This window comes from Oncorhynchus masou, chromosome 17 (assembly GCF_036934945.1).
Source record: "Oncorhynchus masou masou isolate Uvic2021 chromosome 17, UVic_Omas_1.1, whole genome shotgun sequence".
Classification (NCBI taxonomy): Eukaryota; Metazoa; Chordata; class Actinopteri; order Salmoniformes; family Salmonidae; genus Oncorhynchus; species Oncorhynchus masou.
Genome location: NC_088228.1, coordinates 21,554,796 through 21,575,086, shown reverse-complemented (window position 1 = coordinate 21,575,086; position 20,291 = coordinate 21,554,796). Strand labels below are relative to the sequence as shown.

The 20,291-nt window shown below is 41.5% G+C and overlaps 1 protein-coding gene across 1 annotated transcript in view; it reads right to left on the bottom strand.

Moving 5' to 3' along the window:
- Nucleotides 1-20,291, bottom strand: part of LOC135558236 (tenascin-R-like) — an 82,956-nt gene that overhangs the window by 8,810 nt on the left and 53,855 nt on the right. Inside the window, exons 16-21 of the mRNA XM_064991963.1 lie at nt 15,189-15,319; nt 12,700-12,832; nt 12,252-12,403; nt 11,994-12,090; nt 664-825; nt 39-202 (exon numbers count right to left, since the gene is read on the bottom strand). Of these exons, the coding sequence (XP_064848035.1) occupies nt 39-202; nt 664-825; nt 11,994-12,090; nt 12,252-12,403; nt 12,700-12,832; nt 15,189-15,319 (839 nt within the window). The remainder of the gene's footprint in view (nt 1-38; nt 203-663; nt 826-11,993; nt 12,091-12,251; nt 12,404-12,699; nt 12,833-15,188; nt 15,320-20,291) is intronic.

The window sequence follows — 20,291 nt, the reverse complement described above, 5'->3', positions numbered from 1 at the left end:
TGCTCAGTCCCAGTGCGGATGATAACAGGGACACCAACCTGACTGTGTCTCGACTCGCCGTATTTCCCGTTCAGGTTGGCCCGATGGCAATTTTTGTACCACCAGGCTCCTTTGTAGGACAGAGCACAGTTGGTCACGGCGATGTCATTGTCTCTGTCCTTGGTGGAGAAGGGGCGGCCTTGGTGATAGCTCAGCGAGTCCCCTGTGACAGGGAATAAAAATGAATTGAACTGATGGAACCAGCAAATGACATGGGTACACTGGCAGTCTGAAGCATATAATACTACAGGGCTAGAGCCAAGTGTTGAGGGATGGGAGATAAAATAAGTACAATACATTTAATCAAGAAACCATAAAGAAGATGGAGGAAAAAGGCTTTTATTGTTCAGTGGGGCGGCAGGTAGCCTAGTGGTTAGATCGTTGGGCCAGTAACCAAAAGGTTGCTAGATCAAATCCCCGAGATGACAAGGTAAAAATCTGTCGTTCTGCCCCTGAACAAGGCAGTTAACCTACTGTTCCTAGGCCGTCATTGTAAATAAGAATTTGTTCTTAACTGACTTGCCTGGTAAAATAAATAAAAATGTCTTGGCTGCCAGAGGTCATATATGTTTAATAGATCAGTTGATTGGTCTTAAATCAGCACCACATAGAATAAGCGCTCACCAGCTGTGCCATTGTACTCTCCTATCCTGAGTTTGTACAGATTCCTGACGTCTCCAATGGCGAACTTGTCATAGCTGGCGTAGACAGACTCCTGGCCATCCTTCATGTCGATCCGGAGCTCATAGCGACCTTGAGCTGAGAGCTTCTGTATGTTGTCCAAACCTGAAGAAGAGACAATAAAAACACACAAATATTATACATACATATCAGTCAAAAGTTTGGACCTACTCATTCAAGGTTTTTTCTTTATTTTTTACTATTTTCTACATTGTAGAATAATAGTGAAGACATCAAAACTATGAAATAACACATATGGAATCATGTAGTAAGCAAAAAAAAAGTGTTAAACAAATCAAAATACATTTTATATTTGAGATTCTTCAAAGTAGCAACCCTTTGCCTTGATGACAGATTTGCACACTCTTGGCATTCTCTCAACCAGCTTCACCTGGAATACTTTTCCAACAGTCTTGAAGGAGTTCCCACATACACTGAGCACCCGTTGGCTGCTTTTCCGTCACACTGGGGTCTTCACTATTATACTATTATACTATAAAATAGTAAAATAAAGAAAAACCCTTGAATGAATAAGTGTGTCCAAACATTTGACTGGTACTGTATATACACTATATATACACAAAAGTATGGGGACACCCCTTCAAATTAGTGGATTTGTCGATTTCAGCCATACTGTTGCCAACAGGTGTATAAAAATCGAGCACACAGCCATGCAATATCCATAGACAAACATTGGTAGTAGGACGGCCAGTACTGAAGAGCTCAGTTACATTCAATGTGGCACTGTCTTTCCAACAAGGCAGTTCGTCAAATTTCTGCCCTTTTAGAGCTGCCCCGGTCAACTGTAAGTGTTGTTATTGTGAAGTGAAAATGTCTATGAACAGCTCAGCCGTGAAGTGATAGGCCACACAAGCTCACAGAACGGGACCGCCGTATGCTGAAGTGCATAATGTACTCACAACTGAGTTCCAAACTGCTTCTGGAAGCAACATCAGCACAATAACTATATTCTCGGGAGCTTCGTGAAATGGGTTTCCATGGCCGAGCAGGCGCACACAAGCCTAAGATGACCATGCGCAATGCCAAGCATCAGCTGGAGTGGTGTATAGCTCGCCGCCATTGGACTCTGGAGTGATGAATCATGCTTCACCATCTGGTTGTCCGACGGACAAATGCATAGTGGCAACTGTAACGTTTGGTGGAGGAGGAATAATGGTCTGGGACTGTTTTTCATGGTTTGGGCTAGGTCCTTTAGTTCCAGTGATGGGAAATCTTAACGCTACGGCATACAATGACATTCTAGACTATTCTGTACTTCCAACTCTGTGGCAACAGTTTGTGGAAGGCCCTTTCCTGATTCAGCATGACCTCAGCCCCATGGAAGACCTTTGGGATGTATTGGAACGCCGACTGTGAGCCAGGCCTAATCGGCTAATATCGATGCCGACCTCATGAATGCTCTTGTGGCTGAATGGAAGCAAGTCCCCGCGGCAATGTTCAAACATCTAGTGGAAAGCCTGCCAACAAGAGTGGAGGTTGTTATATCAGCAATTAATGCCCATGATTTTGGAATGAGATGTTTGACAAGCAGGTGTCCACATACTTTTGGTCATGTAGTATATATGGTGCATTCGGAAAGTATTCAGTCCCCTTGACTTTTTCCACATTTTGTTACATTACAGCCTTATTCTAAAATTAATTGAATAAATGTTTTCCTCATAAATCTACACACAATACCCCAAAATGACAAAGGAAACAAGTTTTTATAAAAAATAAAAAAATAAAAACCTTTATTATATAAGCATTCAGAACCTTTGCTATGAGACTCGAAATTGAGCTCAGGTGCATCCTGTTTCCATTGATCATCCTTGAGATGTTTCTAAAACTTGATTGGAGTCCATCTGTGGTAAATTCAATTGATTGGAAATTATTTGAAAGGCACACCGCCTGTCTATATAAGGTTCCCCAGTTGACAGGCCATGAGGTTGAAGGAATTGTCCTTAGAGCTCTGACACAGGATTGTGTCCAGGCACAGATCTGGGGAAGGGTACCAAAGCATTTATGCAGCATTGAAGGTCCCCAAGAGCACAGTGGCCTCCATCATTCTTAAATGGAAGAAGTCTGGAACCACCAAGACTCTTCCTAGAGCTGGTTTCCCAGCCAAATTGAACAAATCCAGGGAGAAGGGCCTTGGTCAGGGAGGTGACCAAAAACCTCATAGTCACTCTGACAGAGCTCTAGAGTTCCTCTGTGGAGATGGGAGAATGTTCCAGAAGTTCAACCATATCTGCAGCACTCTACCAATCAGGCCATTATGGTAGAGTGGCCGGATGGAAGCCACTCCTCAGTAAAAGGTACATGACAGCCCGCTTGGAGTTTGCCAAAAGGCATCTAAAAGACTCTCAGTGCATGAGAAGCAAGATTCTCTGGTCCGATGAAACCAAGATTGAACTCTATGGCCTTATTGCCAATCGTCACGTCTGGAGGAAAGCTGGCACCATCCCTACGGTGAAGCATGGTGTTGGCAGCATCATGCTGTGGGGATGATTTTCAGCTGCAGGGACTCGGAGACTAACCAGGATCGAGGGAAAGATGAACTGATTAAAGTAGAAAGAGATCCTTGATGAAAACATGCTCCAGAATGCTCAGGACCTCAGACTGAGGCAAAGGTTCACCTTCCAAAAGGACAATGATCCTAAGCACACAGCCAAGTCAACGAAAGAATGGCTTCGGGACAAGTCTGAATTTCCTTGAGTGACCCAGCAGAGCCTGGACTTGAACCCAATCCAACATCTTTGGAGAGACCTGAAAATAGCTGTGCAGAGACGCTCCCCATCCAACCTGACAGAGCTTCAGAGGATATGCAGAGAAGGGAAAAACTCCCCAAATACAGGTGTGTTAAACATGTAGTGTCATACACAAGACGACTCGAAGCTGTAATCGCTGCAGAAGGTATTTCAACAAAGTACTGAGTAAAGGGTCTGAATAATTATGTAAATGTGATATTATATTATATAAACAGATTTTTGCTTCAGCATTATGGGGTATTGTGTGTAGATTGACGAGGGGGAAAAAACTTTTTCAAACATTTTACAATAGGGCTGTAACCTAACAAAATGTGGAAAAAGGAAATTGGTCTTAACACTTTCCGAGTGCACTGTATATATATATATATATATATAAGTTTGGGCACACCTACTCATTCAAGGGTTATTCTTTATATTGGCTTTTTTCTACATTATAGAATAAAAGTAAAGACATCAACACTATTAAATAACACATGTGGAATCATGTAGTAATTATTCAAAGAAACCACCCTTTGCCATGAAGACAGCTTTGCACACTCTTGACATTCTCTCAACCAGCTTCACCTGGAATGCTTTTCCAACAGTCTTGAAGGAGTTCCCACATATGCTGAGCACTTTTTTTGGCTGATTTTCATTCACTCTGTGGTCCAATTCATCCCAAACCATCTCAATTGGGTTGAGGTCGGGTGATTGTGGAGGACAGATCATCTGATGCAGCACTCCATCACTCTTCTTCTTGGTCAAATAGCCCTTACACAGCCTTGATGTGTGTTGGGTCATTGTCCTGTTGAAAAACAAATGATAGTCACACTAAGCGGAAACCAGATGGGATGGCGTATCACTGCAGAATGCTGGTTAAGAATGCCTTGAATTCTTAATAAATTGTCCACAGTGTCACCAGCAAAGCACCCTTACACCAACACACCTCCTCCATGCTTCAAGGTAGGAACCACACATGCAGAAATCATCCGTTCACCTACTCTGCTTCTCACAAAGACATGGTGGTTGGAACCAAAAATCTAAAATTTGGACTCATCAGACCAAAGGACAATGTCCATTGCTCGTGTTACTTAGTCCAGGCAAGTCCCCTCTTCTTATTGGTGTCCTTTAGTAGTGGTTTCTTTGCAGAAATTCGGCCATGGAGGCCTGTTTCACAGTCTCCTCTGAACAGTTGATGTTGAGATGTGTCTGTTGCTTGAACTCTGTGAAGCACTTATTTGGGCTGCAATTTCCTGTGGTGGTTTTTATGAGAGCCAGTTTCACCATAGCGCTTGCGACTGCACTTGAAGAAACTTTCAAAGTTCTTTTCATTTTCCGGATTGACTGACCTTTATGTCTTGAAATAATGATGGCCTGTCATTTCTCTTTGCTTATTTGAGCTGTTCTTTCCATAATATGGACTTGGCCTTTTACCAAATAGAGCTATCTTCTGTATATCACCCCTACCTTGTCACTATACAACTGATTGGCTCAAACGCATTAAGAAGGAAAAAAATTCCACAAATTAACTTTTAACAAGGCACACCTGTTAATTGAAATGCATTCCAGGTGACTACCTCATGAAGCTGGTTGAGAGTATGCCAAGAGTGTGTAAAGCTGTCATCAAGGCAACGAGTGGCTAATATAAAATATATTTTGATTTGTTTAACACTTTTTGGTTACTACATGATTACATATGTGTTATTTCATAGTTTTCATGTCTACACTATCGTTCTACAATGTAGAAAATAGTAAAAACAAAGAAAAAACATTGGACTAGGTGTGTCCAAACTTGACTGGTACTGTATGTATATAAAATCATTGCTAATTTCAAATGATAACTGTCACTTACTCAAGTCTAAAATGAACTTCTACCTGCACCTTGACATGGTTAAAACTGATGCACACAGCAAATGACATGTAGAGATAACAGGAAGTGGTCAGATGGTGAAAAGTGTCCATATCTTCCAGTCAACAGTCTGTGGCAGATTTGGCCTTGCTGCTACTGCCAGCCCAGAGCCTAACCAGGCTGTGATGATAAGGACCAGCGAGATTATACCTATCTTTCCCAAGATAACAAACCTTCCTGCTTGGCATGGATGTTTCCTGTTTAACCTCAAGCTGAAAATCATATGATGTTGAAGATGCCTCATGATAGCAGATGGCAGTTTTTTGAAGCTGTCAAGCTTCCGATGATAAGCATTGGGCTGAACCAGAGCAAAACTGGGCTTGGTCTTCGATATGTCAGCAAAAGATACAGTCGGCATTAGACAGCAAAGAAGGCACTTGATGGTGACAGGGGAAAAGCAATTGCTGTAATAAGATGTGTTAAACATTGAGTGAACTCAGATTTGCCATCGCAGAATGCAGGATCATCTGCTATTCATCGCTTAGATAGCTTAGTTTTTCATTGCCAGCATGATTAAAAATGCACTCAGAGGCTATATTCTGTTCAAATTTTATCTCCTAAATTAACATCTCTTATCATTTTATTACCCATCTTACTCCTACACTTCCACAGAAATGAGGGGGCAAATTAAAAAGTGCAATAATAATTGCATATTGCACAACTGCATCAATTTCTTTATATTACGACCTCAAATTGACAATATATTTGGCCAGGGTCAGGTCAATGAGTCCGATTAATGGATAGCGCCCCAACTGTAATAAAAAAAACGGCTACTGATAATATCATCCGCTAATTCCCGTTTCTTCCGTGTGAGCAAATCGTAATCTTAAGTGTCCCAGTAAATAGAGCTCTTCCATATCAGGGTAGTTATACCAAATGTTATTGTGTCTCCCTGTACTGCAGGATGTTGTAGATAAGGTCAGGTGCTGTGTGCTTACATCATCTGAAGATCCACTATGCTGTCCTCCGGGAGCACCACTATTCTCCTCTCATGGTCATATCTATCTATACCAGTGGCGGTCAATGCCGTTTAAGATGAGGGAAGAGGATTTTTTGAGGGCCTGACTTCTATGACAGCATATTGGATGACTCTCGTTCATATTCCATTCACCCAGTTCAATGTAACAGTGATAGGTTTAGGCTACTACATGATGCTCAAATTGTCCGCTATACCCATCATGAGCTTGCTACTACCTAGCCTATGAATGAAAGTTTACAATGTAAGTGCACACAGGTCGAGACAAATTTGCGGTGACTCATGGACAGACAGTGACATTCATTACCAACTTTCACACTCTTGCTTGCATCTAGCTGATATAGGGTGTAATCATTAGTCCAATAGGTGCACGCTAGAGATTCTACTGGACAAATTCAGGTATGTTTATCCCAGTTTTGTTCTGTTTACTACCGTTTAAGATTTTTTTTTTTTACAGAATCGGCAGAATGAATGCACCCCTGATCAGCCATTTGGGGCGCAGCATGGGTCTGCCAGCAGGAGTGAACACAGAACTGAGTCAGGGGAAATGAAACCAATGAAGTCATAAGGAATATTTACTGAATGAGAAGTGCTTTTACCAATCAGGCATGAGTCATGAATCATAGTCGTTTACCAGGATCTGTGTGTCACTAGTACATGTGGTACAGCCTGGGTAGGGGCTTAGTGGCATTTGCTGATATAGAAAGTGGCATGGATGAACGCTCTGACGTAAATGCAGGGTCATCAAGACTCTGTAATGTTCTAAAGGTTAAATGAATTAACAATCCTTTTATCAAACAGACAGATTTGGGTTCTGAAAGTGTACTGTCTTGTCATTCTATTTTTCTAATTAAAAGTACCAAAAGTATTTCTCAAGGTTGGGATTTCTATTATGAAGTATTCATGAGTACAATCTTTTATCTATTTCCAAAACAATAACATGAAAACTGGCCCATGAAGAAACAGCTTTTCTAATGAATATAATTATGGCTATTATAATGAGATTTGCAGAAATGTTTCACAGTGCATCAAAGGAGCGAGCCTTTTGTTTTGTTTCAGAATCAGAGAATTTATGAAAAACAATTACCATGCAGTGAGAAATGAGAGCAGAATACATCCATTAATAAATCACAGAACTAGTGTTGTGAAGTAATAAAATAAAAAATAAAGGAGAGCGAGAGAGACAGAGAGACAGAGAGAGAGAGACAGAGAGAGAGAGACAGAGAGAGAGAGACAGAGAGAGAGAGACAGAGCGAGAGAGACAGAGAGACAGAGAGAGAGACAGAGAGAGAGAGACAGAGAGAGCGAGACAGAGAGAGCGAGACAGAGGTAGATAGACAGAGAGAGATAGACAGAGAGAGATAGACAGAGAGAGAGAGACAGAGAGAGAGGCAGAGAGACTACAAACAAATGTGTAAATGAGGTCAACTGTTAACCCTGCTCTGGGAGAGATAAGCATAAGCAGACCGCAACACAAACACAAGGGCCTCCTATTCCTATTTTAAAGAGTTTCCTCTGTACTTTTTAGCCTGTAGTTCTGAAAGTAGTACTCCCGAGCCAAAAGTGGTCCCCTGAAAACTGCGTACTACGTGCACCACGTCATTGCTCTCTCTCTCTCTCTCTGCTGTGTCCACTGAGCTGTTGGGCCCACCCTGGAAAATTTGCGACGCATTCTTATCTGTAGACTCAATAGCCTTGGCTTCTCAAATTACTGCCTCGCCTGGTTCACCAAGTACTTCTCAAATAGAGTTCAGTGTTTCAAATCGGAGGGCCTGTTGTCCGGACCTCTGGCAGTCTCTATGGGGGTTGCCACACGGTTCAATTCTCGGGCTGACTCTTTTCACTGTATACAGTATATCAATGATGTCACTCTTGCTGCTGGTGATTCTCTGATCCACCTCTACGCAGACGACACCATTCTGTATACATCTGGAACTTCTTTGGACACTTTGCTAACAAACCTCCAAACGAGATTCATTGCCATGCAACACTCCTTCCATGGCCTCCAACTGCTTTTAAATGCTAGTAAAACTAAGAGCAGGCTCTTCAACCGATTGCTGCCCGCACCCTCCCGCCCTACTAGCATCACTACTCTGGACGGTTCTGACCTAGAATATGTGAACAACTACAAATACATAGACGTCTGGTTAGACTAAACTCTCCATCCAGACTCACAATAAGCATCTCCAATCCAAAATTAAATCTAGAATTGTCTTCCTATTTCGCAACAAAGCCTCCTTCACTCATGCCGCCAAACATACCCTCATAAAATTGACTATCCTACCGATCCTTGACTTCGGTGATGTCATTTAAAAATAGCCCCCAACACTCTACTCAGCAAACTGGATGTAGTCTATCACATTGCCATCCATTTTATCACCAAAGCCCCATTTACTACCCACCACTGTGACCTGTATGCTCCCGTTGGCTGGCCCTCGCTTCATATTCGTCGCCAAACCCACTGGCTCCAGGTCATCTATAAGTCTTTGCTAGGTAAAGCCCCGCCTTATCTCAGTTCATGGGTCACCAAAGCAACATCCACCCGTAGCACGCGCTCCAGCAGGTATATTGCACTGGTCATCCCCAAAGCCAGCACTTACTTTGGTCGCCTTTCCTTCCAGTTCTCTGCTTCCAATGACTGGAACGAATTGCAAAAATCTCTGAAGCTGGAGTCTTAAATCTCCCTCTCTAACTTTAAGCATCAGCTGTCAGAGCAGCTTACCGATCACTGTACCTGTACACAGCCAATCTGTGAATAGCGCACTCGACTACCTCATACCCATATTATTACTTACCCTCTTGCTCTTTTGCACCCCAGTATCTCTACTTGCACATCACACATACTATCACTCTAGTATTAATGCTAAATTGTAATTATTTTCACCTCTATGGCCTATTTATTGCCTACCTCCCTATTCTTCTACATTTGCACACACTGTACATATATTTTTCAAATTTTATTTTATTTTGTGTTTTTGACTGTACGTTTGTTTATGAGTAACTCTTCAAATCAAATCAAATGTTATTTGTCACATACACATGGTTAGCAGATGTTAATGCGAGTGTAGCGAAATGCTTGTGCTTCTAGTTCGGACAATGCAGTAATTACCAACAAGTAATCAAACTAACAATTCCAAAACTACTGTCTTATACACACAAGTGTAAGGGGATAAAGAATATGTACATAAAGATATATGAATGAGTGATGGTACAGAGCAGCATAGGCAAGATACAGTAGATGGTATCGAGTACAGTATATACATATGAGATGAGTATGTAAACAAAGTGGCATAGTTAAAGTGGCTAGTGATACATGTATTACATAAAGATGCAGTAGATGATATAGAGTACAGTATATACGTATACATATGAGATGAATAATGTAGGGTATGTAAACATTATATTAGGTAGCATTGTTTAAAGTGGCTAGTGATATATTTTACATAATTTCCCATCAATTCCCATTATTAAAGTGGATGGAGTTGAGTCAGTGTGTTGGCGGCAGCCACTCAACGTTAGTGGTGGCTGTTTAACAGCCTGATGGCCTTGAGATAGAAGCTGTTTTTCAGTCTCTCAGTCCCAGCTTTGATGCACCTGTACTGACCTCGCATTCTGGATGATAGCGGGGTGAACAGGCAGTGGCTCGGGTGGTTGTTGTCCTTGATGATCTTTATGGCCTTCCTGTAACATCTTGTGGTGTAGGTGTCCTGGAAGGCAGGTAGTTTGCCCCCGGTGATGCGTTGTGCAGACCTCACTACCCTCTGGAGAGCCTTACAGTTGTGGGCGGAGCAGTTGCCGTACCAGGCGGTGATACAGTCCGTCAGGATGCTCTCGATTGTGCATCTGTAGAAGTTTGTGAGTGCTTTAGGTGACAAGCCGAATTTCTTTAGCCTCCTGAGGTTGAAGAGGCACTGCTGCGCCTTCTTCACGATGCTGTCTGTGTGGGTGGACCAATTCAGTTTGTCTGTGATGTGTATGCCGAGGAACTTAAAACTTACTACCCTCTCCACTACTGTTCCATCGATGTGGATAGGGGGGTGTTCCCTCTGCTGTTTCCTGAAGTCCACAATCATCTCCTTAGTTTTGTTGACGTTGAGTGTGAGGTTATTTTCCTGACACCACACTCCGAGGGCCCTCACCTCCTCCCTGTAGGCCGTCTCGTCGTTGTTGGTAATCAAGCCTACCACTGTTGTGTTGTCCGCAAACTTGATGATCGAGTTGGAGGCGTGCGTGGCCACGCAGTCGTGGGTGAACAGGGAGTACAGAAAAGGGCTCAGAACGCACCCTTGTGGGGCCCCAGTGTTGAGGATCAGCGGGGTAGAGATGTTGTTGCCTACCCTCACCACCTGGGGACGGCCCGTCAGGAAGTCCAGTACCCAGTTGCACAGGGCGGGGTCGAGACCCAGGGTTTCGAGCTTGATGACGAGCTTGGAGGGTACTATGGTGTTAAATGCCGAGCTGTAGTTGATGAACAGCATTCTCACATAGGTATTCCTCTTGTCCAGATGGGTTAGGGCAGTGTGCAGTGTGGTTGAGATTGCATCATCTGTGGACCTATTTGGGCGGTAAACAAATTGGAGTGGGTCTAGGGTGTCAGGTAGGGTGGAGGTGATATGGTCCTTGACTAGTCTCTCAAAGCACTTCATGATGACGGAAGTGAGTGCTACGGGGCGGTAGTCGTTTAGCTCAGTTACCTTTGCTTTCTTGGGAACAGGAACAATGGTGGCCCTCTTGAAGCATGTGGGAACAGCAGACTGGGATAGGGATTGATTGAATATGTCCGTAAACACACCAGCCAGCTGGTCTGCGCATGCTCTGAGGGCGCGGCTCGGGATGCCGTCTGGGCCTGCAGCCTTGCGAGGGTTAACACGTTTAAATGTTTTACTCACCTCGGCTGCAGTGAAGGAGAGTCCGCATGTTTTCGTTGCAGGCCGTGTCAGTGGCACTGTATTGTCCTCAAAGCGGGCAAAAAAGTTATTTAGTCTGCCTGGGAGCAAGACATCCTGGTCCGTGACGGGGCTGGTTTTCTTTTTGTAATCCGTGATTGACTGTAGACCCTGCCACATACCTCTTGTGTCTGAGCCGTTGAATTGAGATTCCACTTTGTCTCTATACTGACGCATAGCTTGTTTGATTTCCTTGCAGAGGGAATAGCTGCACTGTTTGTATTCGGTCATGTTTCCGGTCACCTTGTGTTTAGGGAGTCTTGTTTTCACCTTGTTTTGTTGTTTTTGTCACACTGCTTTGCATTATCTTGGCCAGGTCGCAGTTGTAAATGAGAACTTGTTATCAACTGGCCTACCTGGTTATATAAAGGTGAAATACAATTTTAAAAATTAAATTGTAAGGCCCAACTTCAGGAAAACACTCGCTTTCAAACTATGGATTTCGTGGCAAATTGAGGTGAGACAGTAATTATTTTCATAGCTTATGCATGAACTACACATTGACACATCCAGCCCAAAGTATTTAAAAATACTTTCTTAGTCGCCAAAGTACTGGAGCATGTATTTAAGTAGTGTACAATTCAAACTACACTCTCTATCCCAGGAGTGGGGGCACCTCTCTACAGAGCTAGATATAAAATACCTCCGAAAAAGTGTTATGGGGTTGAGATGAGTCATCTAGAAAACAGTCTTACCGAGCCAGAATTCATCCTCCAGGTTTCCAAAGCCGACCCTGTAGTCACTCCACTTCCTGGAGAAGTCTGTCAGGCCGTTCTGACGACGTTGGAACACCTGAAACACAGATACAGATAAAGATAAGACCAGGTGACAAAACTTTATTCTACCAACATTTTGATAAAGTACAGTCCCAAATGGCACCCTTTGCACTGAAATGTTGGGTGTTGTTGGGTTTTTGTCTGCAAGGTATATATATCTTGCTATGAGACACTTACGATCCAGCCTCCTTCATCTGTGGTCATATCACAGTAGACCTGCACTCCCTGATTAGCGTCTCTGTTGATGTAGATGGTGTAGACGCCATTGAGGGACTCCCCGTTCAACAGATGCTGGGCACAGTTCTGTGGGGTGGCAAACAGACGATTTCCTGGAGAGGAGGAGAACAGAGCACATGAGATCAGCTCAACACAATGGAGAATCACCAGGACTGGGCCATATTCATAAAGTGTGTCATAGTAGGACTGCTTATATAGGACTGCTGATACAGGATCATAGGGAATACGATTATATAGACAGGGGAGATCTGATCCTTGATTAGCTATCCTACTCTGAGATGCTTATTGAATATGAGATTGGACTTTAGATAGAGATTGTGGATATGGGGATAAATGGTAAATGTGTGTGTGTGTATATCTGTGTGCTTGCATGCGTCTGTGTGTTTACCTGTTGTGAAGGCCGTAGAGACGATTCCGCTGGTCTCTAATCCCCTGGCAGCCTGCAACCTCACAGTGTATTCTGTGGTTTCTGCCAGCCCCTCCAGACGGATCCAAGTGTCCTCGGCATCCAGGATCAGCTCCTGTATTACCACACACACACACACACACACACACACACCAGGGAACCGGAACTATGAGTGGATACGGTACAGCAAACTGTTTTATCTAGATACAATCCTAACAATTGTATAGCAGACAGTAGCTCAAAGAGGGGACTCTGACTCCTACTGTACCAACAAACAACAAAAGCACCCAGGCACATCTACAGAAATGAAAAATGTAGGTGAGGCCCATTTACATGTTGAATTCATTATTCAGTGTTGTTGGTCCTTATACAACTCTGTCCTGTGTTTTTCTTAGAGTTAAAAAGGAGAACTTAAATCACAGATTGAGGAGAGGAAAGGACCTTAGACACTGGTGCTATAAGGAGCTGTCAGGAAGAAGAAGAATTTATATTTCTGTCTAAATCTCAAGATGGCTCAATTCCCTTTCGTTGCTTTTGACAAACCAACTTTTATCAAGCGGATCTTCTGATGGCATCATGTTTCTCTCAGAGATCTCTTTTTCTGGCAGATGAAAAAGAGATCTCTTTGATAAGCTCTCTAGGAGCCTGCCGTGACAGCAGAGTGAACTGTGAATTTAATGGGGCTTTGAGCCACATGAAATATCTATGAAGAACTGGATGAAATATTCAGCCATTTTGTAAAAAGTCACATTTTAAGGCAATTTGTTGGATGAATTATGCAGTTAAAACCGCTCTTTAATTGATGTTTCTCTCACAATGGACCTTACAAAAAAAACGACAGCGAAACAGTGTAAAGATTATTATTTTTTGTTAGAAAGACTTGTTACTAATATAAAATATTTGCATGTTTGGAATTGTTGATCATGTACAAGGAATCATTTACAATAGAGGTTGTCTAATTACTGTATATAACTAGTATTGCTCTGATCTGGAAGGTCAACATATGATTCTTAACCAAACTAAAACAGATTGCTGTGTTGAATATGAACATTATATTAACAGAGAGAGGAGGTTAGGAATAATTTATGCGGACAGAAATGAACTCAGAGTAAAACAACATAGTCTTTGACTTAAACCAACTCCTCTGTGCATGACTGACACCCACTGGACAAACACAAGCACCAAAAGAGGTCAATATAGTAAAACACATGCATCTTAACATTGTGTGTGTGTGTGTGTGTGTGTGTGTGTGTGTGTGTGTGTGTGTGTGTGTGTGTGTGTGTGTGTGTGTGTGTGTGTGTGTGTGTGTGTGTGTGTTGAAAGATATATAAAAGACCAAGACAGTGAGTACAGTACAGTCTTGAGCTCTTTCTGTGACTTCGTACCAAATGGCACTCTATTCCCTTTATAGTGCACTACATTTGACCAGAGCCCTATGGGAATAGGTTGCCATTTGGGACGTATCCTTGGGCTCTGTCTGTATGATGTAATTAGTTGAGAGAGATATCTGCTGCAGAATATCAGGGGAATTGTTCCTGGTGAGTCATTAATAGAGATATTGCATCAGAATAGACCGGTTAATCTACTTTATTATTATTACCCAGCTACATCAAAGAATTTTATTAAAATGAAAAATGTTCCAGGAGGCAAATTAAAAGATCTAAATGGCTCTATTGCCTGGGCATCCACTGTGGAGTAGAGCTGCATGGGCCTGTATTAAGAGGCAATTTGTCTGGGAGATACAGGATGTCCACTGTTTTGGTAGCTTCAAAACGCTACCGATAACACTCACATTACGGCTCATATATTATCAATCATATCTCCTGTGAGCACGTTTGGCTTGATGATACAGCATGGAGGCTACAGTGTGTGATTTAGATTGGAAATTCATAGACAAAATACGGCAGTAGTTTGGTAGCCTGTATGTTTGGGCTATGATGCTAACTCCTTGTCACTAATTCATTGTCACGCCAATGTTTGACTTGACAATGACAGCAATGGAGAAGACAAGAGCACAGACAGATTCGGGACCAGGATCGTATTTTGGCAGCTTGAAAACACTACAGATAACACTTATGGCTCATATCAATAGTGCTGGCACAATTACAGTATAACAGTGTAAAAAAAAAAATCATTAAAAAAAATTACTGACAGATGTGGATGAAAACCGTCATGAAAATAACTCAAAAATGTTTTGGGTGGAATGAACAGGGACAGCCGGGAATTTGTATCGTTATTGATCCTAGCTGAAATGTAAAATGGTCAACTGTTTAAAAAAGTATATATGGTGACCGTGGTCATTTGGCAGGCCAATTACCATCATCCAAAATTCCATGACCGTGACAGCCATACATCTCAATTCCCCATGTGAGCTTCTTTGGCCTGATTATACAGTTCAGTGTGTGTCTGTGTGAGAGTGATTGGAAACTCTTGTTGAGGAAGTTAGATAAGACCTACTGTATTCTACTTACCTTTCTGTTGCCGTCCACTGACTTGTATGTGAGCATGTAGTTGTCGATGTCTGCGATGGGCGGTTGCCAGGAGATGAGGGCACTGCGGTGGTTCACCTCGCTAGCCGTCAGGTTCAGAGGAGCGTCCATGGCTACAGGGGACCAATCAAATAGCAGATTATCACATAACAGTTCCATTGAGTCAAATCATTATGTCTGGTGGTCAATTTTTAAAAATCCATATACTGTACTTCAATTGGAAATATTGCCCAATTATGGTCTCTCCCCTAATCTGATGATCCCCCTCTAGCGGACCTTAGTTGAAGTCACCCTTCTGAACATGCATTCTCATGTCCTTTACCCAGCATCCATAAATGCAAAATGTTTTATCTGCTGAAAATTCACGCTAAAAAAATAATTAGCCATTCCAAACAGAATATTTTTTTATCCAAGACCCTATCCTCCTCTCACATATAGATAGCTGATACATGCACTCCTTTTCCTATCTCTCTCATTTTCATATCTCCCTCCTCCTGTTGTCCTCAGGTGTTTTTAGGGGGGGGGGGATCTATGACAGTTCAGTAATCAACAGCGTGTTCTACCACTGATAGCCTCAGGACTGAAGGATTTTCTACATGAGATGCTATGACATCTCAACACTGCAGTAGTGCCGACGAGAGAAAATTACAATGTGGATGTCCACACTGACCTGACTGCCTCTTCCAGGAGAGACTGTCATTCTCCTCCTGTCTCCTCAACATGACTGCAATGCCTGAGAGAGTGTTTATCTTTCCTTTCCCTTTCATTGTGATGGACACTGATTCAACATTTTCATGTCGTCCGAGGGCACATCTCAGAAGCTTTTTCAGTCATCACAATGCCTACACGTCTCTCTTGTTTCTTTTCTCTCTTGCTCACTCTCTGATCTCGGTCAATTCTTCTTTCGACTCTCTCTCTCATTCCCTCTCTTTAATTACAGTATGCCTGCACTCTGAGGCGTGTTAACACTCTTTACAATAGGACGTTCTGTAACATTCTAATGTTCTATAGTTTTGCCACATGCAAATGTAGAGGTGTCTCAATAGACAAACAGATGGCAAGGGCAGTAATTCATTATTATTACTATTACTCCTGTATACATTGTACTGAGACAAAATAAATGTGTTTCCTTCAAGAAACAATTATAAAGTTCATCCCAATGCACTGGTTCAGGTGGATACAAAACCAAGCTTTAGTTATTTGGAAGAAACATAAAAACTTCTGTGAATAACATATCTCTCACTGGTCAAGTCATTTAGAAAGTGAGTCAACCAATAACTTGATGCTCATAAGAGGTCATCAACACTGGAACTATTTATCAGAGCATAATAGCCAGTGAAACAAAGCGTAAGCAATGCATAACCACATCAAAAACATTTAATGAGACGCAAATGCAAAAAAGCCCAATAAAGTCTGGTGAATTTCGCCATCCCATCCAGTGATTATGTGTCAACATCAGACAACAAGGCTAGCACTGGAGTAGCAAAGCCAATGGCCTGTGACACTTTAGACAAATTCATTTTGCCAAAAACAGTGTCAATAAATTAAGTTTTGCAAAGGCCACTGTTTGATTAAACATTGGGGAATTGCCCCTCATTCTAGGGAGACTTTTACTGCAAGACACAAGACAAAAATAAAGCCAGAAAAAAGTACTGGTTGTTTTTTTGGGGGGGGAATAAGTTTTTGTACTCTACAGAGGCAGAGCAACCGCCCATGTGTTCTGAAAATGTTCATGCAGCTCCAGCACTGTGCAGACTGGATAAAACTCTGCCGCTCTGCTCCCTTGGGGATATTAATGGCCTGCTGCTGACAGAGAATTTTTGTCCCAAAAATAAGTTTAGAGCCCCAACTAAACTAAACTAGACCATTTTCTTCCCTCCTCTTCTCCCTCCCCTGCCGTAGAGTAGGTATGATCTCATTGGCTTGTGGAGGTCATTAGCTAGGAGTAAGGTGGCATATTAGGACAGCCTCAGTCTCGGCAACTCCTGCGGAGATTGAACAAAAATCTTGCTCAGACTGAGGCTGTCCTAATATGGACACTGTATAGCAGGAGTAGAAACATGGTCAGCCACTGCAAGGGCCTCAGTAAGAGGGGCAATGATTCCTGTTGCTAATTAGACACTTTATCTGGGAGGTGTAAAAGGGCACCCGTTAATTGAATAGGAGCAAGTTTCAAGTAGCTCCAGGTATCCTGCCTTTCTATGAGCCTTTCTCTCTGCTTCTTGAACATGTGATTCAGAAATTCCACATTTTGATGTGTTATAGTCTGTATTTAAAATGTATTATATTTAGATGTTGTGTCTCTGGCCTACACACAATACCCCTCGTTGAAGTGAAATTATGTTATTACAGATTAATTTAAAATGAAAAGCTGAAATTTCTTGAGTCAATAAGTATCCAACACCTTTGTTATGGCAAGCCTAAACAAGTTCAGGAGCAAAAATGTCACATCCCATGTTCAAGAATTGGCTTTTTCTCACTCACTCTCGGTTAAATTAAAACGAAATCTCCAAAATATTGTTACTTTTTAAACAAAGAGATTATTATTCTTATTATAATTAATGAATTTAGAATTATATAAAAGTCCTTTAGATATTCTCAGATATTCTCACAGATCCTAACAGAAAATGCCCCTTAGATATTAATTTAGAATCCTCCAATCCTCTAAATGTAATTATTGGCAGAGAGACACGTCATTGAAAAATGTATTTTTAGATACTGTAGGCCTACCATAGGTGAAATGAGTCTCACTAGTGTTGAGTAATGTGCTGTTAAAATTGGTGTAGGTCTAATTTCTTTAAAGAGCATATTGAAGTTAGAAGCAATAGGATTTGAAGCAATAGCCTGCAACTATTTTAGCACCATTTTGCATTGCTCTGAGACAAGCATGGGGACTGGTCTTGATAAATCAATAATATTTTTATTTTCACTTAATCTCCATTTAGGTATTGGTTAGACTAGAATTAGAAAATTAGGGTGCAGAAATGTTATGCTCTTAGTGTAACCTTTATTTAACTAGGCAAGTCAGTTAAGAACAAATTTGTATTTATAAGGACAGCCTACTTCTTCCTCCCCATCGGGGAATTGAACCCAGGCTTTCTTTTGCTAAATAGCCCAGTAATGTACTGCCGACTGTCACGTTATACAGCGCCATATTTTCCATTCCATCCTAATGGAAACCCAGAGGGATTTTTGTTTTTCTTGTAATAGAAACACCATAATATTAATCAAATTAATTAAGCAAGTACAAGTTAAAAGTTTGGACACAACTTCTCATTCCAGGATGTTGCTTTATTTGTATTATTTTCTATGTTGTAGAATAATAGTGAAGCCATCACAACTATGAAATAACACATATGGAATCAGTTAAGAACAAATTCTTATTTAAAAGGACAGCGTACTTTTCCTCCCCATCGAGGAATTGAACCCCAGTCTCCTGCATGCTCACATTCTCTAGTACAGACACTGCTCTCCCTTATGTAAGGAATTATGATAAAAATACTATTTTCAACATGCAAATGTTGAATTAGTTATGGATCCATGACGAATTACTATGGGAATAAATATCACTGATTTACAGAAATATTGGAACAAAGTTTTCCGATGAAGGCAAACAATTTAGAATCCTCAAATCCTGCTGTAGCCTATTCCCGACCATCCTATTCCCGACCAAATTTCTTAAAATCAATCCTTTATACTATGTTATTACAAAAAAGTGTTTAAATTATCTGGTAATGCCAAAATGGAAGACTATCAAATGCTTCTCAAATATGCCCTCTGGTGGTCAAACTAGCACTAACTTGCAATAATAGAAAAATGGCTGACAATTAAATGACGTGCCACGGAATGCTCCAGCAGCCTACAAGGTGTGCTACAGTATGACACAACTTTTAATGGAGGAACCACTGTAATAAGTTGCATGAATGGACTCTGTTTGGAATAATAGTGTTTAACATGAATTTTTAATGACTACCTTCTCTACACCCCACACATACATTTATCTGTAAGGACCCTCAGTCGAGCAGTGAATTTTAAACACAGATTCAACCACAGAGACCAGGGAGGTTTTCCAATGCCTCGCAAAGGGCATCTATTGGTAGATGGGTAAAATAAAAGCAGAAATTGAATATCCCTTTGAGCATGGTGAAGTAATTAATTACATTTTGCATGGTGTATCAATACAGGCAGTCTTAACAAAGATACAGGTGTCCTTCCGAACTCAGTTGCCGGAGTGGAAGGAAACCACTCAGGGATTTCACCATGAAGCTAATGGTTATTTTAAAACAGTTACAGAGTTTAACGGCTTTGACAGGAGAAAACTGAGGATGGATCAACAACATTCTAGTTACTCCACAAAACTAACTTACATGACAGGGTGAAAAGAAGTTAGCCTGTACATGATAATAATTTCCCACACATGCATCTTGTTTGCAGTAAGGCAAACAAGATGCATGTAAAGGAAAACTGCAAAAAATGAGGCAAAGAAATTAACTTCATGTCCTGAATGCAAAGCGTTATGTTTGGGGCAAATCCAACTCAACACACTACTGAGTGCTACTCTTCATATTTTCAAGCATGGCTGTGGCTGTATCATGTTATGGCTATGCTTGTCATTGGAAAGGAATAGGGATTTACTTATTTTTTATTTAAAAATAAATAGAGCTAAGCACAGGCAAAATCCTAGAGGAAAATGTGGTTCAGTTGTAACGATTGTCCTCTTCTGACGAGGAGTAAGAGATGTCGGACCAATGTGCAGCGTGGTAAGTGTCCATTTTAATATATAAAACTGAACAATACAAAACAACAATGTGAATGAACAAACGAAAATCGAAACAGTCCAATATGGTACAGACACAGGAAACAATCACCCACAACACAAAAGTGAAACCAGGCTACCTAACTATGGTTCTCAATCAGGGACAACGAATGACAGCTGCCTCTGATTGAGAACCATACCAGGCCAAACACAGAAATCCCAAATCATAGAAAAAGGAACATAGACTACCCACCCAACTCACGTCCTGACCATACTAAAACAAAGACATAACAAACCAATTAAGGTCAGAACGTGACATCAGTCTGCTT